This window comes from Chaetura pelagica, unplaced genomic scaffold, assembly GCF_000747805.2.
Source record: "Chaetura pelagica isolate M959 unplaced genomic scaffold, ChaPel_1.0 scaffold103, whole genome shotgun sequence".
Taxonomy (NCBI): domain Eukaryota; kingdom Metazoa; phylum Chordata; class Aves; order Apodiformes; family Apodidae; genus Chaetura; species Chaetura pelagica.
In genome coordinates, this window is record NW_009953004.1 from 2,519,340 (window position 1) to 2,544,466 (window position 25,127).

Genomic DNA, 25,127 nt, shown 5'->3' on the forward strand with positions numbered 1-25,127 from the left:
CCCTCTTCCAGTTTTAATCCATCCCCCTTGTCCTCTCCCTCCCTGCCCTTGTCCCAAGCCCCTCCCCAGCTTTCCTGGAGCCCCTTCAGGCACTGGAAGCTGCTCTAAGGTCTCCCTGGAGCCTTCTCTTCTCCAGGCTGAACACCCCAACTCTCCCAGCCTGGCTCCAGAGCAGAGCTGCTCCAGCCCTCCCATCATTTCTATGCCCTCCTCTGCACTGGCTCCAGGAGCTCCATGTTCTCCTTATGCTGGGGGCTCCAGAACTGGACACAGTTCTCAAGGGAGGTCTCATGAGAGCAGAGGAGACAATCCCCTCCCTGGCCCTGGTGACAGAGCCCAGGACACGGGTTGTTTCTGGGCTCTAGCACGTGGGGCTGGCCCATGTTGAGCTTCTCCTCCACCATCACCCCCAAGTCCTTCCCCTCAGGGCTGTCACTGTTCACAGCAGGACCAGGGGAAGCAGTGGGAACATAACCCTGTCTCTCCAGTTCTTGTTAGACATTGCAAGGCAGAAGAACCAGACCCCCCTGCCCCTGATCAAGCCTTATTCTGGGCCCAGGCTCCCACCTGACAGGTACTGCTTGACAGCCCCCAACTACAGGCTGAAGTCCTTGCAGAAGAAGGTAAGGGCAGGATTCTCCTCATGGTTTGGCAGGAATGTTCTTGGATTCAGAGTGTTCTGAGGGGTGGGCACATAGTGACTGGGGGGACGTGCAGAGGGTCCTTGCAATGAGCCCAGTTGTTGTTCCCTGTGCAAACCCTTCCCCTGGGTGTCAGTTCCAGGAGCAAAGGGTCCTAGACATGCACCTGTGAATCTTCCTGGTGTTAAAGCAAAGTTGGTGAGTTGAGTATCAGGCTGTGAAAAAGCTTCAGGATGGATATTTAAGGGTGTTTGGTGCCTGGATCTCAGTTGTTGCTGCTTTGGAGGTGAGAGAACGAGGTTTCCTGTGCTGGTGGGTGTCTCAGTGGGCAGGGTTCAGGTTTGCTTCCCTCACTTTAATGAAAGGGGTTTAAAAGCCACCCTGAAGGCAGGACCCCAGTTGCTGGGACCTGCTGGAAACCTTCTAGTGCCTTTTTTTCTGCTTGAAACCCACCTGATGGACCCAAGTGCCAGGGGGGCTGTTCCCTGAGCTCTGGCACCACCTGCTCCCAGGGCGCTGGTGCCAACCTGGGGGCTCTGAGACCCTCCCTGTGGGCACAGCCAAGCCTGTGGTGTTGCTGTGGGGTGGGCTTAGGGCTTTCTGCAAGGAGGAACCATCTCCTCTTGGCCCCTGTGCAGGGCTGTTGGTTTCCCATGGGATGCTGAACTGCTTCTTCTCTCCCCCAGGTCTCCTCCTCTGCAGGGAGGATCACGGTCCCTCGCCTGAGCGTCGGGGCAGTGAGCAGCAGGCCCAGCACCCCCACTCTAGGTAGGAACCTGCCCACCTTGGTTTCATGCAAGATCCTTCATTTCATCATCACTGAAACCATTGGAACCCACCCCTGCAGTCCTGCTGGTCCCCCCTGCCCTCAGCATCCCTTGGCAGCTCAAGCACCAGCAGCAGGGAAGCTCAGGGCAGGGAGGGCGTTGTTCTCTGGGGTGTGGGCAGAGGTGACTGAGCTCCTGGGCTTCTCTTCCTGCTTTGGGGAGCATTTCTGCACATGAGGAGGCTGCCCAAGGAGCTCACAGGAGTTGGAGGGTTTTCCCCAGTGAAGGCACCAAACTGAAATACCAGGAACATGAAGTACCTTGGTAAAAGGTTCACAACACCCAGGCCTGGGCACCTGCCTCAGGGGGTGTTTCTGCAGCCTGAAGTGACAGTGACAGTGGTTAGGACAGTGCAGTTCTGCCTGGAAATCCAGCTCCTCTGTGTCCATCTGTGTGTTCTGTTCCCACTGCTTTGGAAGTCACAGAATCCCAGAGTGGTGGGGTTGGAAGGGACCTCTGGAGATCTTCTAGTCCAACCCCCTGCTAGGCCAGGATGCCCTAGAGCAGATCCCACAGGAACACATCCAGGTTTGGAATGTCTGCAGGGATGGAGACTCCACCACCTCCCTGGGCAGCCTGTCCCAGGGCTCTGGGACCCTCAGAGTCAAGAAGGATTTTCTCATATTCAGGTTCAACCTCCTGTGCTCCAGTTTGTGCCCATTGCCCCTTGTCCTGTCCCTGGACACCCCTGAGCAGAGTCTGGCCCATCCTCCTGCCACCCCCTGGAGATACTGACCAGCACTGATCAGACCCCCCCTCAGCCTCCTCCTCTCCAGCTGAGCAGCCCCAGCTCTCCCAGCCTTTCCTCAGGCAGATGCTCCAGCCCCTTCAGCATCTCAGTGCCCTGGGATGGACTCTCTTCAGTAGCTCCTTGTCCTTCTGGAACTGGGGAGCCCAGACCTGCCCCCAGGGCTCCAGGGGAGGCCTCCCCAGGGCAGAGAAGGAGCAGAACCTCCCTTCACCTGCTGCCCACCCTCAGGGCACCCCAGGACCCCCCATTGTCCTCCTTGGCCACTTTATTCCCCCACGTTCATCCCATTGCCCACGGGGACTCCAGATCCTTCCCCACAGAGCTGCTCCCTGGGTCAGGTCCCCAGGCTGGGCTGTTCTTCCCCAGATGGAGCAGCCTCCTGCTGCCCTGGGGAAGCCCAAGTCTCTGATGTTGCCTCCTGCCCTGTGTTCCAGGCACCCCCTCTGCACAGGCCGTGTCTGTCTCAGCCAAGGTGGGCGCCCCGGTGTCGCTGACTGGCCAGAGGTTCACAGTCCAGATTCCCTCTTCCCAGGCTGCAGTCAAGTCAGGTACCACAGCCCAGCAGCACTGGGCTTCTCCTTTGCACCAGCACCAAGGTCAACTCATCCCAGAAATGTGGGAAATCTGGGGTTTCATTCCAATTTGGAGCAGGGGGTTCCAGCCAGACCTCCCTTCCCCACTGGCGTTCTCCCCTCCTCCCTGCTTCCCTCTCTGGAAGGGACCTGGAACCTCTGGATCCTTCCAAGGTTTTCACCCTGGAATGTTCTAGTAACATCCTGTTTATTGGGTTGGAAGTTCAGTGGGAAAATTCACTGCCATTAGTTCAGGCTTTTCATTCAACCATTTCTTCACAGCCACACCAACAACTCCAACAGTTCAGAATGTTCTAATTAATCCTTCCTTGATTGGACCAAAGAACATTCTCATCACGACAAACATGGTGTCCTCACAAAATGCAGCTGCTGAATCAAATCCCTTGAAGAGGAAACATGAAGATGATGATGACTATGACAACCTGTGACCAGACTGTCCCCTCCCCTTCTGCTCTTCAGGGGCTGAGGAGGGTGGGTTGTTTTTTTTTATGCCAAGAATCCTTTGTAAACAGTGAGAGGGTGTGTAAATATCATGCCAAGATGCAGCTGGGTGGGGAGTGAGGGAGGTGATGGGTGGTGGGAAGAGGGAAGAAGTGGGTCCTGTGGGTTGTGGTGACCTTGGAGGCTCAGAAGGGCTGGCACCGCTCTGTGGCACAGGAGCCTTCCTGCCTCTGCTTTCGTGTCACTGTCCCCAGGCACTGGGGGAGCTGCTCCCTGCCAAGGAAACATCAGAGCGGGGGGGGTGGTGTGATATGGAGCTTCTTCCTCTCTGAGAACATGGAGAACAACCCTGGGAGAGGTGGGATGTGGCTGGGGAAGATCAGGCCTTGTTGACCCCTGACTAGATGTGCTGCTTCCAGGTGGTGGTGGTGGCTCCTCATTCCAGTGGGTGGGAAGGGTGGATCTCCAGGGTAGTGATGCAGAGCAAAGGCAGAGGAGGGGGTTGCTGGAGACCTTCTCCTCAGGGCAGCCTTCCTGCTGGGATGGATACCCCAGAGCTCCATGGGGAAAAGCCCAGCCGTGGTTTTTGTTCTGTATTTGCTTCCAAAGAGCTGCACCTTCAGCTTGTGCTGGGCTGTGACTGGAATTAAGAGTGAATAAAAGTGGGGTTTTCTATTAACCAAGGAGCCAAAGTGTGTGTCTGGGAGAGCTGGGATGGAGAGCTGGGTTGGGAGAACTGGGATGGGAGAGCTGGGATGAGAGAGCTGGGATGGGATGGGCTGGGAGAGCTGGGATGGGAGAGTTGGGCTGGGTTGGGCGAGCTAGGTTGGGATGGGAGAACTGGGATGGGCTGGGAGAGCTGGAATGGGCTGGGTGAGCTGCTGCAGGCAGCCCTGTTGAGCTGGGCTGGCACAGGGTCACAAGCACCGGGACACACATTTATGTACCAAAAATTCCATCTTCCCCTCTTAAGCTCTCCCAGGCAGCTGCTCTTTCACAGGGATAAAAACCAGCATCACAGTGTGTGCATGGAAAATCCAGTCATGAATTCTGCACACACCTAAACACCCTCCCCCCTCCCTTTATGTTTAACAACCTCTATACAATACACACACTTGTATCACACACACTCGTGCACTTACCCTTGCACACAGCCAGAGGTATTTTTACTCTCTGAGCAGTCTCACCCTTTTTCTCCAGCTGTGTCACACCCAGCAGGGCTTGTCAGGGGATTGACTATGTCATCTGGGACTGTTATACACACCCACACTCACAGTTTCTACTTCTCTACTGACCAAGTAGAGGTGTATAAATAAACCATGAAGTCCTCTCACACCCCCTTTCCAAGAGCACAGAATATACTTGTGTATTTTGACATTGCATTTATACCAAGGCAAAGATCAACACCAAGGGCTCCTGCAGCCCCAAGGGACCCTCCTTCTGCACATTTAGGTCCTTATTCCACTGGAGGAGAAACCAAAAATGACATTTGAACCAGAGGTCTCTTTTTTTTTTCCATGCTGGGACTCAAAACCTGGGAGAGGAGGAAAGGGAAGCAGCACCCCCCTGCTTTTTGAGGGCAGAAAAGGAGCTGGGAAATGGGCTGACATTCCACTGTCATTATACCCAGAAACATAAAAGTCAGGGCTTTTAATCTTTATTTTATTAAGAGCTACAAACAAGTTAAAATGACTAAAAGTTCACATCTCTAACTTGGTTGAACAAGGACAGAGCAGCACCCCAAAGGGCACAGGAAGTGACCATTTCATGTCTCCTTGCTCTTTTAAGACTACAGCCAGTGTCCCCTCAGGGCCAAGCACCAGCACAGCTCCCAGGACACCTTGGAACAGGCTCCTCAGCCTGGATTGGAACAGGTAGTGCCCAGGTTTCCAGTGCAAATGCCAAGTTCTTTTAAGATTATGAATCAAACTGTACCTAACGAGTTCACAGCTCAGGAAGCAGCTGGAATGAGCAACCTGGATCAATCACCTCCACTCACCACAGAAGTTCCAGAGAAGTTTCTACCATGGGCCCAAGTCCCACACATACAAATATTTACAAAGAATTGGACACAATCTAGACCTACTGGTGTTTTAATTCCCCTGCTGAGGGCAGGAGCTGCCAGGCATGACAGTCACCAGGCTTCTGCTGCAGCAAGAGATCCCACCACATCTTAAAAAGTCACCAGCAAGATGGTCTAAGGAGAACTCAGTCATGGGGCACTTGCTGGGCTCCTCAGTACAGCTCCTCTTTGATAGGGGTGCAACCTGAGAAGAAGCTGGTGTTGCTACTCAGCATCCTCTTCTTCCTCCTTACAAATGGGATTTGGTTCTCTTGGGACTCCTCATCTCCCACCAGCAGGGAAGCAGCACTGCTGGGCTTCTTCAGGAAAATACCGTGGTCTGTGATATCCTTCAGGACCTACCAAAAAAGCAAGGAAGACAATTTGGGAGTTGGTCACTGGAGCAGCCAGTCTGCTCAGGCTGGAGCCTGAAGGCAGCACAAGAAGTTGCCAGGCTAACATGAAGAGCTGCTCCATTTTTTTACCCAAGTCAGAAGTCTAAAGATAAACTCAAAGGCTGAGGAGACAGGGGGCACACGTGGGGTCAGTGGATTTGATCACCCACAGCCAAATTACAGCTGTCAGGGGGGCAATTGCTTCAGAACAGGGAGTTTGGACACAGACAGGTATGATTTTATCATATGAGCTCTTCAGTAACATCTGTTACTGCTGGAAGGTGCAGTAGGAGAACATGGGAAGCCTGTGTAGCAAAGTTTTCCTGGGAAAACTTCAGAATTCAGACTCAAAACTTCAACACAAGCTGCCTTGGCAGCTGTTCTGTCCAGAATCTCCTGGCAGCAGCCTGCCATTGGGGGAGTTTCATCACCAGCTGTAAAGAAGGTGTACACACATCAGAGCCACCATTCCAGAGCTGGGCCAGTACCTTTGCAGTTGGTGTGACACACACAGGCTCAAAGAAGGTCTCTCCTGCAGTCACTTCAGTGGGGTCTTCAAGTTTGAAGGAGCCTTCAGAGTCCTTTGTTTGGTCCCCACCCGGCGTGGCATCCTGAGGGGCAGGACTGGGTTGAAACACTTCAACATCCACCCCTTCCTTCCCCACCAACAGCTGGAGCTGGTCCCTAAGGCACCTTCTCCCCAGTTGTGAAGCAATTCCCAGCCCAGGGTGCTGGATGCCCTGCCAGGCTTTCTCAAATGATTAAAGAACTGCTATGGGAGGTTTCTGTGCTGCAAACCCAAGATCTGGCAGGAAGGCAGACATTTCTAGCAGGACTTCTAATGAACATCAGCTGCTTATGAACCTCCTTGATGCCACAGCCCTTCCCCAAATGTATCCTTTTTTTTTTTTTTTTTTTAAAAAAAAAAAAAGGGATCCAAGGAGTTCAGGGTTTAATTGTTTTGGGTTGGAAGGGACCTTAAAGATCATCCAGTCCCAACCCCCTGCATGGGCAGGGACACCTCCCACCAGCCCAGGCTGCTCCAAGCCCCATCCAACCTGCCCTTCAACACTGCCAGGGATGGGGCAGCCACAGCTTCCCTGGGCAACCTGGGCCAGGCTCTCACCACCCTCACAGGGAAGAATTTTGTGCCACCTGAAGCTAAAAACATTTATTTGCTTGGTGTAAAAGACTTCTTGTTTGCCTTCAGAGCAGAGAGTGGGTAAAGCTGCCTGGCCTGGGACATCATGCAAGTTCCCACACTCAGGGCAAGAGCTTGGTGCTGTCCTGGAAAGCTGTGTGTGCAGTTACCACAGCTCAACACTGAGTGACAGTGACAAGTGCTCCAGAGAGGGGCATGTGCTTCAGCTTGAGGAGACACAGCATAACCATGGAGCTTGAAGGAGCTGGGAATGTTTAGCCCGAGGAAGAGGAGGCTGAGGGGAGACCTCATCAGTCTCTGCAACCACCTGAAAGGTCATTGTAGAGAGGTTGAAGAGTGGTCAGACCCTGGAACAGGCTGCCCAGGGAGGTGGTGGAGTCACCATCCCTGGGTGTGCTGAAGGGTCATTTGGATGTGGTGTTGGTGGAGGTGGTTTAGGGGAGAACTTTATAGAGCAGGGATGATGGTTGGGCTGGGTGATCCCAAGGGGCTTCTCCAACCTGAATGGTTCTGTGCCTGATCCCATCCCCTCAGCCTGCTCCAGCTGCAGTGCTACTCACCTGGAAACTGGGATCTCTGTTCCTGCATTTTGCAGAGTCACAGCTGCAGCCTTCAGTGCAGCCCACCTTCTGCTTCCTGCAGCCACAATGCCTGTTGCCACAGTAGCCCTTGCAGGAGCACTAGGGAAGGGAAGAGTTCTGTGCAGAAAGAGCTTCAGTGTTTTATGGACTGCAGCCAGATTGTCACTGCTGCCAGTGCCTGAGGCAATCTAAGGGCCAGGAATGTCCCCAGGCTGCCATCAATTCTGGTTTCACTGCCAGTCCTGCAGCCCAGGAGAAGAAACAAGGTCTTCCCACCTCCAGAGCCATCTCTTGCTTCAGCATCCCCAAGAGAAGCACCTTCAATCTCTCAGTCCCTAAGCCATCCAAAAGGACATCAGCTGCAGTGTCAGCCAAGCCACCATGTGAGCACTGGAGACCAACCTGAGTCCCCCAGATCTGGGGCACCTCCATCTAGATGGAGGTTACAACTGAGCTACTTCATGGCCTGTCAGAGTAATGAACCTGCTAATCCAGGAAGGTGCAGCAGCAGCTTGCACAGCCCAGCTGCTCCAACCTACACTTCTGAACTCAGTGGTTTCCACTGGGCTTCACAAATTTGGCTCTTCCACGTCCATGCCAAGCACAACCCCCGCCCCTTCCTGCAACATGGCCCTCAAGAACTCCCCCAAACCCAAACCACCTGCACAGGCAGCAGAACAGAACATGCCTCTCCCAGCAGATGACCTGTCCAATGAAAATCTACTCAGGAAGGCACTGCTGAATGTAGAGAACTTCTGCTTTTTCAGCAGAATATGACAGACAATCAGTGCCAGCAGCACTGAAGCTGTTCAGAACAACAGTGCAGACACCATCATCTCCCTGTTCTCTCCACTAGATCCTTAGGGATATACAGGCAAGCGAGTCCCTTGTAAGAAGGCAAAGGTAACTGGATCTTACCTTGATCATGTTTTTCTTTGTCCCTTTGCTTGGTTTTACTGGAACCCAGTCTGCATCCTCTGCCTCCTCTTCAGACTCCCCTGAATCAGAGAAGAGCAGCTCTTCCACATGTATCTGTGGGGTTAGTGGCCGGGGTTTGGCCGTGGTTCGCCGGCGCGTCTTGGGCTGCACACAGAAATTCCAAGGGTTAAGGCTCCAGAAGAAACAACAGTGGGTTGACATTGTATGAAGGCACTTCAGAGTCCCACCAGCATAGCCCCAATTCCTGTCACACAGCCAAAAGGCTGGAGGGGTTGAGGAAGAGACAAAAGACCCTGTTGTCAGGGGTTAAAATTCAAGCTGTCGGTTTAAACTGCTGATGTTGGTGAAGATACAGAGCTGATAAATGCTTGGAACATTGATGGCTTTGTGTCAGTCTTGGCCAAGCAGCTCATAGAATGGTGAGGGTGGGAAGGGACCTGAAAGATCATCTAGTTCCACCCCCTGCCTGGGCAAGGACATCTCCCACCAGCCCAGGCTGCTCCAAGCCCCATCCAACCTGCCCTTCAACACTGCCAGGGATGGGGCAGCCACAGCTTCCCTGGGCAACCTGGGCCAGGCTCTCACCACCCTCACAGCAAAGAATTTGTCTTCATGTCTAACAAATCTCCCCTCTTCTTTGTAAAAAACAACTAAGGAGGAAGAAACCAAGACTATTAACAGCCAACGCTAACTTTTGAAAGAGAACCCAAGTACAACACAAGCATGGAAACTGATGCACAGAATCATTACTTTGGGTGGAATGTAATCAAAAGAAGAATCTGAGGACTCTTGGGACGTTTGCTGGATGTGACGGAGCTTCTGTCCACTGGCAACTTGGAGGAGCAGCATTTTCTGTGGAGAAGAACACAAGTCAGCTCTGCAAAATGCAGTAACCCAACTGCCAAGAAGCTGTCATGACTGATGTCTGTCCTGGTCTCTACCTGCTTAAGAGTGTCATTTTCCTGGAGAAGTTCTTGGTTCTTCTCACACATCTCCCTCATTTTCTCCAGCTCTTCTTCCTGTGGGCAAGACAAGATGAGATCTGCAGGATGATGTGGGGGTAGCACAAGGAGTTTGTTGGGACAGATTTTTCTATTTGGCTTTCTTGCAACACCAGAGACATTTCTTTGTAGCCTCCATCAAGGAAATCAGCTCTGACTTCTAGATCAAGAAAGTAATTAGTGCTACCACCTTTTTTATGCAGAATGTTGCCAACACAATGTGAGCCTCTCAGGGTGACCCCTGGAGATCTAAACCTCTCTCTCTTGAGGGTTTGTCTCTGAATCAGGGATAATTAGGACTGATTTTGCTTTAGTACAGCACTGAACATGCCCTTCCACAGGAAGGCTCCACAGGAGCTGGCTACACTTGTTTCTAAGAGAATTAAGACAAAGTGCAGCTTCTAAAACATTCACATGGTCAAGGTGAAGTTCTTCCTTTGCTGATAGCACAATGGAGCTAGAGTCATAGAATCATGAAGGTTGGAAAGGACCTTAAAGATCATCCAGTTCCAACCCCCCTGCCATGAGCAGGGAACCCTCTCGCTAGACCAGGTTGCACAAAACCTCATCCAACCTGGCCTTAAAAACCTCCAGGGATGGGGAATGTTGAATATCCTAATTCAAGGTTATTCTGAGCATGGAAGACATTTGCATGAGATGGTTAGATTGTGGTAGGAATCTTAGCTGCAAATGGAAATGCTCCCAATCTTTCTGCATCTTCCTCTCTCCAAAGCCACTATTCCAGGTAACAGGAAGCCCTAGTGAGCACCCATCCTCCCCCCCAAGCCACATCCAGACACTCCACCTGGAACTTGAGTCTTTCTTGCAGCTGCTTCTCTTGCTCATTTAGTGAATCTTCCAGTTTCTTCTCTGCTGCTTCTTTTTGCTGAAGTTGGCTGAGCAGGTACAGAACCTACAGGAGGTTAAATACAGCAGAGCAAACAGGAGTGAATTCCCAGAGAGATCTCTCAGTTCAGGCATTAAAGGCCCTGACAATGTCAGAAAGATTCTTCCTGCCACTTCCAGCATGATACTGAGCTGATCTACTTGAAAAGTTACCTTGTGCTCAGGTATAACCTCTTCACTTAGGACATTGTGAGAAGTTATTCAATAACACAACTTGCATGGTACAGAAGAAGAATTAGGGAGATTTCTTGGGCTTTTGTTAATTTATCCTGCAGGATTCTAACAATTCTTGCTCAGCTGCACAGCAACAGAGTGGTTGCAACACATCCCCTCTGCTTTTATGTCTGAGCAGACCTGGGAATCCCAAGCCACAAGAGCTCAAGACATCTATCTCTTAGGTTCTACCTTCTCCTGGTGCTGCTGTTCCTGCACCACGAGCTGGTTTTGGAACTCAGCCTCCATCTCTGTTAGGTGGTTCTTCTTTTCCATCAGCATCTTCTGGATGTCTGAGCAGGTGGCTTTGCTCTGCTGGAGGCTGCTCTCCAGCTTGCTTTCCTGCACCTTTGAGGACACCAGCTGGAAGACACAAAGCAAGAGGATCACTTGGATCAAGGGGTTCCATGGTTTGTAATGGCTGCTGGGTCAGGTGTGCTGCAATCTGAAGGTGAAGCTTTCCTGGTTAACATCCAGCCACCCCCTGAACTGGACTGGCCAGCAAGGAGATTAGAGACAGGGAACCTGACAGCCAGCGAGGAGAGCAGAACTGACAGGTCTTGTTAGCAGCTCTAGGTTGATCTCCTTCCTGCAACACTTCAGATCTGAGCATTGAGGGTACCCCAAAAATTAATGCTTTACCACATCAACTCCTTCATTCTTTTCCTTCAATTTCCAAGCACCAGGAACTGTCACATCATTGTCATTCAGCTGCTCCTTCCTTGATTCCACACTAGCCCAGTTCTTCCCCTCCAGTCTTGTTCAAGCTTCTCCCATGTCAACATCCCACTCTAACCTGAGAGTACTCCTCCTGTTTCCCTGAAGATTGCCTACTTGTTCAGGGACTAGTTTTATTTATAAAGAATATTTATTTTCTTCCACTTCTGCAATTTCTCTTCCCTTTTATTCTTCCCCTGCAAGCCTTATGTAAGCCCAGCCTCAGCTGACACCTCCACAACCATGTCTATTCCATTTCCTCCTTCCCTGTTTTTGGGATTTCACTCCCCAAAATGACCTAAAATACAGGATAATGTTTTGATCAGAAGATGTGAGGGAAATAAACCTCATCCAGTACAAGTGCTTTGCTTGAATTCATCTCTGCTGTCAGCCTGTTGGTCACTTCCTTTCACTCCTGGCTAAGCAGACTTAGAGCCTTTGTTTGTAAGTGACAAAATGAGAAAATTCAGAACTTGCCTCTCCAAGGAGATACTTCAAAGCACATTTAGCCTCTAGGATTGTGGCAATGTTGTCCCAACGCTGCTTTGCACGGTCTCCATTGTCTGCATCCAAGAGTTTCTGCTGCAGATCTGCTATCTGGGCACTCCTTTGGAAGGAAGCATGTAGCTGAGGTTACAACACAGGAGAAAACCTGGGCTAGTGTCTGGGCTACAGTTGCTGTTATCACAGTATCAGACCAAATAGCTCAAGTTAAAATTTTGACTGCTTAATATGACAGCTGGGGTCTGCAGTGCTATACCAGGGCATTTCTCCTTCCCTCCACACTTCCTGTTAGAAGTGCAGGGTTGCCCTCAGGCAGAGATGCTCACAAACAGCTGAAAAAAATAGTCTTAGAGACCCAGCAGTGTCGTCATGTCCCCACAGTACAAAACCACAGCCTTATCATTTTTAGTGTCAGTGTATAAGCTATTTGACTTTCTCCTCTGTTTCACAGAGGAGTTGTAAACTAGAAGAACAAGAGAGGCAAGGCTGTGCAGAGCAGCTTGGTCACAGAGCTTACCTGAGCTCCATCTCAGTCTCCAGGCTTTCAATCTGCTTTGTCAAGGACAGGTCTGTCTCTGGTACCTGCAGGTCTGCCAGGAAGTAGGTGCGTCTCTGCGGAGTGAGCAATAGGTGAGGAAGTGCACACAGGGCTGGACTCTCATCCACAAGCCTGCTAGCAAGGAGCCCCACCATCATATAAGCCTCCCAGTATCTCTCCATAGCTTAAATTCCATTAAAAGCATCAAGTCTTTGATAAAGGATGCAACCCACTTGCACCCATCAGATGCACTGGGTTAAGCAACAGGACAGGGAAGATGGCATTGCCCTCTTTCTTACTCGGAGCTTGATGGGTTGGTTTTCTTTAGGCTCTTTCTTCTCCTTAAGCTGAAGGATATCCTGTGCCAAGATCTTCCTGTCCTCCAGGAGGTCTGCAAGGTGCTGTCGAGCCTCTTCAGTACTAACAAGAACCTCTACTTCGTTTGCAAGCCAGCTCTGGAGAAAAACACAACCAAAACTCAACAACTCCATGCAGTGGTTCACTGCATCCTCAGCACCAAATGACCACCCCACCTCCCTTAACATGTAACTCCACATTCCTCCCCTCTGCTCTCCAGCCACCAACCCCAGCAGCACCTACTGCTGCTCAACCAAAGGGTGGCTGAGCACAGGACCACTGAGCTGGTTCCAAGCACCAAGCCTGCCTGAGCTCCAGAAGCATTTGGATGATGCTCTCAGGCACATGGTGCGATTCTTGGGGTGCCCTACAGAGGGACAGGAGTTAGGAATGGATGATCCCGATGGGTCCCTTCCAACTCAGCAGATTCTAAGGTAAGAAAACTAAGCTTGATTGGAAGGTACAACCCCAGTGTCACCCACTTTGACTCGTGCAGCAATTCCTTCCATGCCCCGACTCTGGGTCTCCTTCCTCTTCTCCGCAGCCTCTCGCCGCTTCTGCAGCGCGTCCTTCAGGCGCTTGTTGGCAGCTGCTGCCTGGGGAACAGCACAGACAGACACTGCTTACCTCACCTCGTCTGCAAGGGCTGCAGACATAGAGGCAAGAAGAGAGCAAGAGGGTCATGAAACCCAAACAACTTTACAGTGAAGACCGGAGTCCTTGACTTGATTTCCTTTGCTGAGATTCCCAGCTGAAAGGGAATCAGATTCTAGGCCAAAGGGTAGAAAAGAAAGCACCCAAAATAGTTTCAAGATGCATTTCTTCCATGCAGCCATCCTGAAGCAATTTTGAGCTGCAATCTGGCATATCTACCACCCAAGCTCACTTCACACTTTCCAGCTTGGGTACCTGAAACAGATTTGCCTCAGCAGCTTGATGCTCAGGGGCAATTTCCTCTTTAAGGAGCAGATCTAACTAGAAGCCCTCAAAGGCAACACGAACGTGGCCTTTTTCTACAGAGTGAAAACCACCCATTTTTAGACCCTCAAACTGATTTTATGAAATCTCTGCATATGCTGTTGCAGCCTCCAACCAGACTTTGCAGACCTTCAGGAACTGGTCAGCAGCTTCCAGCAGATGTTGGCTCCTTACCTCCTCCGTTTTGCGCCGGAGCACGTTGGTCTGCTTCTGGAAATCTCTTTCCAGCTTCAGGAGCTCATATTGCCTCTTGCGATCCTGCATGGAGACAGAGGGCAGAAAAAATCATGTCACATGAATACCTGTGGCCAGTGTCATACTTCCTGGAACAGAATCATGACACTGCTCTGCAATGCAAATGCTTCATGGTGATGATTTCAGTGAGCGTTACAAGCTACAGCCACATGGAGCCTGTGAGAACAAATGGTTGTCAGGCTGAAAGTGGCTTGAAGGAGCTCCACATGAAAAAGGTTTAAAGAGACTGCAGAGCAAAAGTTGAAGAGAGTGTCCCAAAGGTTCTCACAGCAAGAAGCCTGTGAGAGAAGAACTCAGGAGCTACAGATGTTTGCTCTCCAGCACACTTGGGTGCTGCAAGCCAGCTGGATTTCATTAACAAGTCTGTTTACCTGCAGATTCAACATTCCTTTGAAAGTTCAAGTACCTCCCATTCTCTGGCCAAACCCCACAACTTTGAATAATTAAAAGGATTCCATCTATTTGCCTCCAGCTTTAGAGCTGAGCCATGACAACTGTGTTGATGGCTTGAAGGTTGCCAGACACAAGCAAGAGAGTCAATTTACGACAACTGGTGAGCGGTGGCAACCATCTGCACCCATGGCATCTTCAAAGCATTCCCCAGATGTTTTTCAGATGCAAACACTTTAATGGTTTGGTTCACTCTTTGGAGAGGGGTACAGTTTGGGGGCTTATTGTTTGCTCACCCTTTCTTTCAGCTGGATCACTTCCTTGTCCTTCTGTTGCTTCCACTGCCGGAATTTCTCAGCATCCTCCTTCATTTGACGCATCAGCTGAACCCTTTGGCTTTTCATTTCCTGAGAAACAGAAAAGGCTGGAAGAAATGTCCAGTACTCACACTCTGGGTATTTTCAACCTACATCCCCTTGTGTTTCTGGCAGGGAGTGGCAGATGGGAAATATTAAGTGTGCTGCCCCCTCAGAGCAGACACCCAAGGACGCTCTCAAAGTGCTAAAGGGCAGGAGGTAATTTTTTTTAAGGCATAGAGGGCAGACAAACACAGAGTACACATGGAAATCAAAGTGAAGTCAAGTGATTTGACTAAGGCACTAGATTATCAGAATAGCCAGAAGACACTTTGTACTTCTTTTATTCCTTCTAGTCTCAGTCATCACCAGCCTGTTATTACACCAGCAATTCTGGTCACAAAACCAAAGGCATCTTGCCAAAAACTGGTGTTTCAGTCTAGCAAAACAGAAAGCAAGTGCTTTCTGTCTGGAAGCAGCTTTGTCTACACCAGAACAAGCCTGAGGACTGCTAGAGTTAGTTACCCTGATCTCCTGGTTCAGTTTGGAGACCGTGCGTTCTGTAGATTCCTTCAGCTTTAAGAGCTTGGATTGTTCATTCAGCTTCTTCTTCAGCTCATTAATTTGCCCTTCCAGCTCCTGAAGTCTTTTCCGACGCCTTTCACTCAGTCTGGAAAGAAACCACCTTTTAAGAACAACCCCCCCCAAATAACTCTTCTCCTCAAACAAGTTCTCTCCAACTTCAGAGACGTCTTTTGAAAAAATGAAGCAATTGTGTGTTCTCATCCTCCCCACTGATTGAAGCTCACATGGCACACAAAAGGGGTGCACTGGCAGCAAAAAAAAAAGAGCTTTGACAAATAAAAGTGCAAGACAATTAATTTTCCCAGGTGCTTTAACAGAGTTTTCAGTGCTCTAAGGCTCCCAGCTTGCATAGTCACTCTTACTTGGCTTGGTTGACGTCCTTCTTCGCCATGTGCAGAGCAAGGATCAGCTCCTCCTTTTCTTTTTGCAGACTGCTGACCTCCAATTCCAGATCCTTTATGTTAGTCTAGGAAAGACAAGAGTAGTAAGTCTCCAAATAAAAACCTTGAAACTCCACCCTGAGAAAAAGCTGTAAGACCAAAGGCCTTAAGAAGCCACATTCCTTTCCAACAGGCTGCAAACCACCTTGTCCAAAAGCAGCCTGAGGGTCAAAAGAGTTAGAACTCCAAGCACTGAAATCTTAGTCCATCCAACCATTGTAACAAGCTCAGAAGTTCCAATTGCCTCATTTCAGATGGGAGATGCCAGCACAGGTAGGGAACAGGGGAAACCAGATCAGCTGACTGTACCTGAGAGTTAACAAGTTACATTTTGGATTGTTGTGGTCAAGTAAACCACAGAGAAATAATAGCAGAGAAGCCCATTTCACAAAGAACAGCTAAGTGGCTGGATGGAAAGTGGCTGGAAAGACCACCTTCTGGTGGTGGAGCTCTGCTGACACCTGTCGTTAACTCCCCCCTGTGCCCAGGGTGGGGATTGGCTCAGCTTAAGGAAAGAAACCCAATAAGAACATGCTCATGAGAGGACAGAGCTTCTCCCTTCCTTCCTCAGCATGCAGTGACTGCATGGATTGGGGAAAAGAAACATGGCCTTGAAAGGCCTGTTTCAGAAGAGTTTACCTGGTACTGGGACTGAATGGGCTCCAGTTGACTATCATTCTCTGTCATTTTTTTGGCAAGTGCCTCTTTCAGAACCAGGGCTTTATTCAATTCAAGCAGCTCTTTGGACATCTGTGCCTGACGGAGGGCATGTTGAGTGGTGAAGTCACCTGAGGATCTCTTGGTGTCCTGGCCCAATTCTGCTTCCTGGAGGAGACACAGCAGTGAGCTGGAGAGACCAGTCAAAAGCTCTTTAAGCAGGTGATCAGAGCTTTTGCAGATTCAGTTTTTACATTAAAAATTAAGAGGTTTAGAAAGGAGAACAGGTTCTTGAACTTGAACACATCAAGCAAACTAGGGTGTAGAAAGGCAGGTGGTGCAGATGTGGCACACATGAGTTACCACACATTTGGATTAGGAAGCTTGCAGAGGAAGAGAATAAAAACATGCCCCTGTTGAGATATGTACTGCTGGACTCTGCTCACTTACAGCTGTAGCATCTTGCTCAGAGTTTGATATATCTGCAGCAGCATCCGTTGTAGCAGCATTTTCACTCTGTATAGGACAAAGAGAAGAAAATTCTGGTGAAAGATGAAGCAAAATGATGCTACTAATGCTCTGTTGGCCTTCAGAGACAAAGCAGGATGTTATTCTCTGCCCAGAAAGCTCTCTCTGGAAAGAGGATGCCACTGTCTTCCTCCTTTAGTAAAGTGAGGATACAGCTTTTAGACTAGCTGGACAAAACAGCCTTTCTAGTCTTCCCTGAACTCCAGCACTGGCAGCCTCACCAGGAGTCTGGCAACAGAAGGAATGTCTAGCAAGGGAGAAAGAAGTTCTTCAATTAGACAAAGACTGGCAACTTCTAATTAACAAGTTCAGGTCTTAATAAAACTGCAGTTTATAACTCTCATTCCAACTTTCAGGTTGTAAATACCTCCTGATCTCCCAAGATCAGGTTCCATGATGAAGACTCTTCCTTTTCCCCCACCCCCTTGGAATTCCTGGGATTGGGAAACTCACTTGGCACAAGCTCTTTTCTCCCTGGATTCAGTCATACCTGCAACTGAGCCAACACTTGCTGCAGGTCACGAATCACCTCTACATTGTCCTTTAGTTCCTCATCCTCCACAGTCTCTACCAGCTTCTGCAGATCAAGCTTGCACCTGCAATGCAAACATGGGAATAAAGCCAGGGTGGAGAATGGACAGAAAATAGTCTGGAGAAGGACTTGGGGGTGATGGTGAAGGAGAAGCTCAACATGGGCCAGCCCCACGTGCTAGAGCCCAGAAACAACCCGTGTCCTGGGCTCTGTCACCAGGGCCAGGGAGGGGATTGTCTCCTCTGCTCTCATGAGACCTCCCTTGAGAACTGTGTCCAGTTCTGGAGCCCCCAGCATAAGAAGGACATGGAGCTGTTTGAGTGAGTCCAGAGGAGGGCACAGAGATGATCCAAGGGCTGGAGCAGCTCTGCTCTGGAGCCAGGCTGGGAGAGTTGGAGTGTTCAGCCTGGAGAAGAAAAGGCTCCAGGGAGACCTAGAGCACCTTCCAGTGCCTGAAGGGGCTCCAGGAAAGCTGGGGAGGGGCTTGGGACAAGGGCAGGGAGGGAGAGGACAAGGGGGAAGAGATTAAAACTGGAAGAGGGAGATTGAGGTGAGACATGAAGAGGGAATTCTTTGCTGTGAGGGTGGTGAGAGCCTGGCCCGGGTTGCCCAGGGAAGCTGTGGCTGCCCCATCCCTGGGGGTGTTGAAGGGCAGGTTGGATGGGGCTTGGAGCAGCCTGGGCTGCTGGGAGGTGTCCCTGCCCATGCAGGGGGGTGGATCTAGATGATCCATAAGGTCCCTTCCAACACAACACATCCTATGATTCTATGATTACACACCATGTTTGTGTCACACATGCCAATGAGGAACAAGCTTTCCCCACTGACCAGACAAAAGAATTCTGGAACAAATACAAATTGACTGTATCCAGTTTATCCCAACAAGATAATACTGAAAGACATTTCCTCAACATGAGCACGGGGTGGAAACAGACTTACACAGCATGTTGCTGAAGTTGCTCTAGCTTGGCATTCATCTTCTCATTTTCTTGTTCTGTCTGAGGGAAACCAGAATGATACTGAGTTGCAGGAATACAAAGAGGAGAGTCTAGGAAACAGCTAATTTATTTGTAGCAAAAGAGATATTGTCAGTCTGTGGCAAAACAATGTCCTGAAAGATCTTGAATGATCATCACCAGTAGTTTGTCAGTCTTAGCAACCTTTTTCCTAGGAATATACACTGTAGTGGATCAAAAGGAAGCAGAGCAGAGTGGGGAAGAGGGAGGACACATCCTCAAGTGCTGGTAGTTAAAACGTTAAAGCAACAAAAAAGCTCAAAGATTCAGGTTCTACTTTTCCCCACATAAATCACCACATCTATAGGCTCTGACAGGCTCTGGAAGAGTTTTGGTCCTGCCTGAGAGCTGGAGGTTTGAAATAAATGTGAAAGGAACATTAGATTCCTAACGTGCCATTTGTACACGAGCTGCTGTTGATTAATCATCAGTTAAAAGGGAAAGTCCTCCAAGTTCAAGCTCTTCCTGGGTAACTGAGTCTTACCAGAATGATCCTCTCCAACATCTGTGCTGTCTGACCAGCAGCCTCGCTCAGGCCTTGGCTGAGTTTTTGGTTCTCCTCCATTAGCAACTGGTTCTTCTCCATCAGGGACTGCAGATTCTCAGATGGTGCCATACTGCTGAAACATTAAGGACCAGTTTGCCTGTGAACAGAACTTCACTGGAGGTCTGTAACAGCACTGACATCACCTCCAAGTTCCCTAGATAATGTACAGTAAATACAGGCTGGAGCAGATGAGAAGAAATAACTGGAGGAAGTCTAATCTGAATTTAAAAAAATAATGTTGTGCTTTTAAAGCAAGGGAGATGGAGGTACCCTGCCTTCCAGGGGGTGAGAAAGAGGGATGGATGGGCCTGAGAAACAGGTACTTAGGAGGCACTGCCAGTTCCTGCAACTGACTTTTGCAATCTGAAGGGGCTTGCTGCAAAATTAACTGACCCATCGTCAGAACAAAAGAAGAAAAAAAATGCCCAGATCCTCTTAGAAAGCACCTGTTTTCATCTTTCCTTACTCTAGAGCAGCACCTGGAGCAAAATGGATCTAGAGTCTTTGTTGGTGTGTGAGGGCCAGATACACAGAGCATAGAGAATCCAGAAACCTTACTTGATAGACATTGGGAGGGTCCCTCCATGGGCCTGCAGCAGTAACACCTGTAGCTGTTGTACCTAGAAAGACAAACAATCACTATCTGTAAATCTCTGCCCTGCAGTCACTGGATGGAATACTGTTAAGATCCTTAGTCTCTACACTTGCTCCCCAATTGTTCTTTTCCCCTTGTAGCTTCAGCAGCAGCCAGTGATTTGTTCAGTGGAAGGGAAATGTAAATCACACTGACACTACCATTCTTCTATGGCATTGAGGAGCTGCTGTAGAGTTACAAAATACTGATGTATTCCCTGCACAGCCCTTACACAGCCAGCTCAAGAAGGAAACATCACAAATGTCTTTTGCATATTTTGTGCAGCCAGTCTTTAACTGCCATTTAACTGAGCTCAGCACCAGAAGGACAGATCTAGAATCAAAGGATCCTTTTGTTTTTAAAGACATGGAAGATCAAGGTCAACCACTAACTTAAACTGCCAAGATCCACTCCTCCCACAGAGCAAGCTCCCAGTACCTGCTGCTTCAGATGGTTCAGCTCAGCTGCCTGAGGGTCACGGTTGACAATGGGTTTGTTTTTTATTTTCCTTGCTCTGTCAGCATAACGCAGGGTATTCAGAGTTTCCTCTAGGTTGGAATCTGCTGGGCTCACACAGGCAATCATCAGAGTGTGGCTGTTACCACCCAGAGAATCTGAGAAGTAAAACAAGGCATGATCAGTGCTTTAAGAGCAAGAATGACTAGTAGGAAATCATCACTAAGACATCCACGACCACGAGTGCATCTCCACACTAGAAAACATCTAGCTCTGGGTACAGAAAATAACTTGCTGTAGGTGTGCCATTGTCACTTTTCTCCCCTGCTCACTATGATACTAAAGAGCTTCTTCTGAAAGCTGAAGTCCCAAAGTTATGCCTCAGCTCTAAGTAGTGATGATTTCACATCAGCACCCCCAGTAATTTTGTTGTCCCTCTGAGTAATTGCTGGAATTTCTGTATGTCATTTCTGGATTAGTTCTCTCTCCTTTTACCACATGATAATACTCAAGACCTCCATGGATATCTAGACATCATAGATCACACTATCTCCAGTGTAAAGAATTACTGGCTAAGAACATATTTGTTCAGATCATCAAGATTGATGGCATTTTAGCCTTTGGTTTTACACAACACATACTGGCTACATAAAACCTCTGGTCAGAAAAATAACACAGGGCCCACCACCCAGCTCTGCATCATAAGAGTTTCTTTGTGTTATTTGATATTTTCAGATATGGAATATACTGAGGAGCATAACTTCTGGTAACAAATCATTTAACTACAAAACCATTTAACTACCAAAAAGAAGCCAGTAAATTGCATTACTATAGCTATGCCCATATTAAAGGTATATTAGACAAAATGGGTTAGACCAGGATTCAGACTAAGAAAACAAAACAAACATGATGTGCACAGTGAGGGCACAAGCAGCTTGAGCTTCATCCTGGTTGTGATATAAGCAGGAAGCTTATATCACAGGAAGCAGCTATAATCAGGGTATAATCTCTGCTTCCAGGCTTGCTGCTTGTCTTCCTTCTCCCCCTGCCCAAAAAAATGCTCTGGGTTTGTCTAGTTTTCTCCCATCACATAGAACCTGCAAAAGGGCAGTGCATTTCTAACCTAGAAATAAGGAGTGCAGAAAAGGCTTAGCTTCAGTGAGCAGGGGAACTAAACCAATAAAAACAATCCCTTTCTCAACTGCAGCTTCCACCCTGAACTGTAGGTCTATGGCTCTGGGGGTTTTTTGGCTACTTTGTCATTTAATGTGCATCTCTAGATTTATCATCACTTGCCTCTTACCTTGCAGCAGTCTGGTTAGCTTGGAGTCTCTGTAGGGAACAAACCCACCCTTTTTATTCTCATCACCAAGAGCACTAATCACATTCCCCAGGCAGAGGAGACCTCGGTTTATGTTGATGCCTGCAACAAACAGATGATGGTGAGGAGAGCTACCTCAACAGTTAGTCATTTCCTCTCCTTTTAAACAATTCATTAACCTTTAAAATGGGTTTTTTAAGAATTGCTTTGCTTTTCCTGACAAGGACTCAATTTATTAACCCAAATGATAAGAAATCCAAGCTATACCAACCAATCTTTCTCCTACAAACCTTCTTTTAGTCTGTCTCCCTCAGCTTTGGTCTTCTTTTGTCTCTCAGAGCCAGCAAGATCAACCAGGTGTAGCTTGGAGTGAAAACTGTTGTTCCTATGGCAGAAATAGACTGGTTCACTCTCCCAAGTAAACATGCAGTTAGGAAAGGAGAAGCCCAGTGGTTACTACAGTTGAAAAATAGATTTCATACCCAAGACATGCAAACAAAGGAGCTACCTCAAGAGCAGGTCAGCTGAGTTCACCCAAGACCAAGAGAGAATGACAAGACTACACAATTTTGAGGAAGCCTGACCCCTACCAGCTCCTAGGAGTGGCCGTGTGCTCACACTTACTTGTCACTTTTCTTTTTCTGGTCAATGCAGATGGTGAAGATGGCATGGGACCTGGAGGACTGGGAGTTCATTGCTGTGGAGGCCACAGTTCTGGAGTTGTTCCCTTGCTCTAGGCAGGACACAGTGTCTTGGGCACAGGTGACATTTCTTTCTGTTAGCCCTACAATCTGTACCCAGGAAGAAAGTATGATTGATCCTCTATTTTCACCTCCATTGACATCAGAAAAGTCATCCTGCCTTAGGTACAGCAGAGGAAGTGAAGTCTGTTGTGTAAATACTCATTCCCAACAATCAGTCTCACTGATTTGTTCCAAACACCACACCAGTAACCAAGTCACATCACCTCTCCCTCACCCTGCTCCTATAGGCACACACCAAGTTCCTCTGTGCCTGCTTGAGCTAATGGGTTGGATCTTCAGCTACGAGCCAACTGAGCCATGGGATGGAGACAGAAGTTCTCAGAACCCTGTGGAAAAATCCACAGCTGCCCTCTGGTATTCCTGGCCAAGCTGGGAGCTGAAAGTTGCATCAGTCCCAGGCAGAGAAAGTTGAAGCTGGCTGATGGGAGTGGGGTGTTTGTGTGAGCAGAGGGGAGGCAGGTATTAGGGACATAAGGGACAGAGGGGACTAAGTAGCAGGGACTGGTGGTGCTCCTTAGCAAGCCTGATCTTTTCCTGAGGGGCCTGTCTCCCTGGATCACAGGGCACCCCAGTGCAGACAGGGAGCAGCACCAGTCTGCAGAGACCAGAACCAAGCTAAGCTGTGCCTGGCAGGCAGCAGCCTGCACACTGGAGCAGCACAGCTATGGATGGAGGGTTAACCACAAAAGAGGCACCCACAGCAAGCAGCACTCTGTGCTGCAGTGTAACCTGTACAGAACTTTGGGCACTTTGCTTCCCCTCAGAGTCCCTTTGTTGCACATCTCTTCTGCCAAACTGCAGAGTACAATTGCAACAGAGTATAGAGACCTGAAGTACAACATTTTCAGATATTCATCTAAATCAGCCTTCAAAATAAATAAAAAAACCCAATCAGAATAGGACTTGAAAGTGGCTTTGTTGTGAATGTCTAACCCTCTTTGTGTCACTCTGAGCAAACTTAAGGATCACCCAGAGCTCGATTGGAGGGGGATGAGTAGCTGTGATGATTTCAGGTGCACCAACATAAAGCAGTGCTCAAGGAGGCAGAGCTGTTTCATCAGTCCTGAGCAGTGTTGCCCCGTGATGTTCCCGTGCCTGACAGAACAACAGACCTTGATGCCCTCTTTGGGATCCTCCCGTATACTGATCTGAGAAGACCGTTCTCTTGATGGGCACAGCAGGTCCAGAATATCCTCATTGTAGATCTGAAAGCACCAGAACAGCAGCTCAGAGTCTGCAGCCTTGCCAGAGAACACTTCCCAAAAAGGAGGATGTACAATTACACTGAAATTGGGGCTAAGGCTGCATGAAACCCCATCCATTTTACCTTCAGGGAAAGATTCCTAAGACTCAGAACTCACTTCCTGGCAAAATGCTAATGTGGTTTTAGGCTTTAATAAACACCTATGGCCTGAAGGAGGTGGCCTCATTAAAGCTCACTTTATCTGCAATTCCTAACTTTGTAAGGACTGGAAAAATTTTAAAAAATGACTTTTACCTCCAGATAAGAAACTTTGAGGATGAATTCCCAGTCCTGCCGTTGCTCCTTCTCCTTAAACAGCAGCTTGATTACCCTGGGGATGACCCCCACATTGGGCTCATCCTCTTGATTGGCAGTGTAGGTCCCTCCCATAGAGTAGGTTTTCCCAGATCCTGTCTGTCCATAGGCTAACACAGTAGCATTGTACCCTGGGGGAACAAAGGGCACCCAGATCAGACAGGCATGTGGGAACCAGAGGAAGCTTTGATGAGCAAAGCTAGATTCCACTAAAAACACCCTGCCAAAAAGCACTGTCCCTCACTGCCACTTTACACGACCTACAGCACAGATCACAGGGAGCAACGTGAGGGGAAAAAGGCCTGAAGGGGCTCCAGGAAAGCTGGGGAGGGGCTTGGGACAAGGGCAGGGAGGGAGAGGACAAGGGGAAAGGGATTAAAACTGGAAGAGGGAGATTGAGGTGAGACATGAGGAGGGAATTCTTTGGTGTGAGGGTGGTGAGAGCCTGGCCCAGGTTGCCCAGGGAAGCTGTGGCTGCCCCATCCCTGGCAGTGTTGAAGGGCAGGTTGGATGGGGCTTGGAGCAGCCTGGGCTGCTGGGAGGTGTCCCTGCCCATGCAGGGAGGTTGGAACCTGATGTCCTTGAAAGTCCCTTCCAACCCAAACCATTCTATGATTAATCAAAAGCTCCCCAAAGCACAGATAAAATTATTATTCCAGTTCTTCTTCAAGTCTGCACTGCTGCTCTACTGACAGAAACACAGGATAAGTTGTGTCTCATTCCAGGTCTGCTGCAGCATCAATAGCAGCTTCCAGTATAGGATGCTTTTCAACGCCTCCTTTAATTCTTGATACAAATATTTGGCCTTATAGAAACAGCTCCAGGAACCAAAGGGGTGCAGTGAATGCACACAGGTAAGTTGTTAGCCCTGTGGGAAGCACAACAGGATCTGGTCCTTCTCTCTGGAGCTGCCTAGCCAGCACAGGGTGTTCTTTTCTGAGAAGACCCAAGGAGAAACCGAGTTAAACTGACCAGGAACCTGGGCAGCACCTTCCCCCACCCACCCGGGGTAAAGCCCCAGGGTTATTACAGCAGCGAGGCAGCACCGAACCTTTGAAGATGCCGTGGATGAGAGGGGCGACGGCCGTGTTGAACACCTCCTCCTGCTCCACCGAGGGGTCGAACACGTAGTCGTAGGTGAAGGATTTATCGGTGCCCACCACCACCTGTGGGGAAGCAGGCTCAGCGCTGCCCACCGGGCCCGGGCAGCACCCCCGGGGCCGGCCCGGCTCCTACCTGCGGCTCCCCCGGCACGAAGGACAGGCAGCTCTGGCAGCCTTCGCTCGTCTCCTTGGGCCCCAGCGGCCGGCAGCGCAGCGCAACCCGCACCGGGATCCCCTTCTCCTCGTCCCGCACCATCTTCGGCCGCCCTGAGGGGGGAACGGGGCCGGCTCAGAGCCCGGCGGGAGGAACCCCGGGCTGGGGGGCCTGTGAGGGGCCCGGGGAGATGCTGAGGGGCCCGGGGAGATGCTGAGGGGCCTG

At 49.5% G+C, this 25,127-nt stretch overlaps 2 protein-coding genes across 2 annotated transcripts in view; one reads left to right on the forward strand and one right to left on the reverse strand.

The window, feature by feature from the left end:
• Positions 1–3,240, forward strand: part of TAF9B (TAF9B RNA polymerase II, TATA box binding protein (TBP)-associated factor, 31kDa) — a 4,136-nt gene extending 896 nt beyond the window's left edge. The window contains exons 2-5 of the mRNA XM_009996617.1: positions 428–623; positions 1,328–1,409; positions 2,654–2,767; positions 3,074–3,240. Coding sequence (XP_009994919.1) covers positions 428–623; positions 1,328–1,409; positions 2,654–2,767; positions 3,074–3,240 — 559 coding nt within the window. The remainder of the gene's footprint in view (positions 1–427; positions 624–1,327; positions 1,410–2,653; positions 2,768–3,073) is intronic.
• Positions 3,241–5,488: 2,248 nt separating this feature from the next.
• KIF4A (kinesin family member 4A) lies at positions 5,489–25,030 on the reverse strand. Its single transcript, XM_009996618.1, has 30 exons — positions 24,882–25,030; positions 24,697–24,811; positions 23,586–23,776; positions 23,200–23,292; positions 21,948–22,114; positions 21,614–21,708; positions 21,306–21,425; positions 19,985–20,160; positions 19,471–19,532; positions 18,850–18,982; positions 18,289–18,347; positions 17,308–17,413; positions 16,740–16,805; positions 16,272–16,457; positions 15,555–15,658; positions 15,133–15,277; positions 14,548–14,658; positions 13,781–13,864; positions 13,111–13,224; positions 12,571–12,726; positions 12,251–12,345; positions 11,707–11,836; positions 10,705–10,875; positions 10,199–10,306; positions 9,334–9,411; positions 9,143–9,244; positions 8,372–8,536; positions 7,433–7,552; positions 6,199–6,321; positions 5,489–5,674 (listed from the first exon to the last, which is right to left on the reverse strand). The coding sequence occupies exons 1-30, from the start codon at positions 25,002–25,004 to the stop codon at positions 5,489–5,491; spliced, it is 3,684 nt and encodes a 1,227-aa protein (XP_009994920.1). The 5' UTR covers positions 25,005–25,030.
• Positions 25,031–25,127: the final 97 nt, after the last annotated feature.

What these genes read in the sequence shown, in the direction of transcription:
- KIF4A (XM_009996618.1), bottom strand. Translation starts at nt 25,004, where the DNA reads ATGGTGCGGGACGAGGAGAAGGGGATCCCGGTGCGGGTTGCGCTGCGC. An exon ending in GCTAACCAGACTGCTGCAAG is followed by an intron (nt 20,161 to 21,305) that starts GTAAGAGGCAAG and finishes TTTACTTCTCAG; the next exon opens with ATTCTCTGGGTGGTAACAGC. An exon ending in ACCAACCCATCAAGCTCCGA is followed by an intron (nt 12,346 to 12,570) that starts GTAAGAAAGAGG and finishes CTCACTCCGCAG; the next exon opens with AGACGCACCTACTTCCTGGC.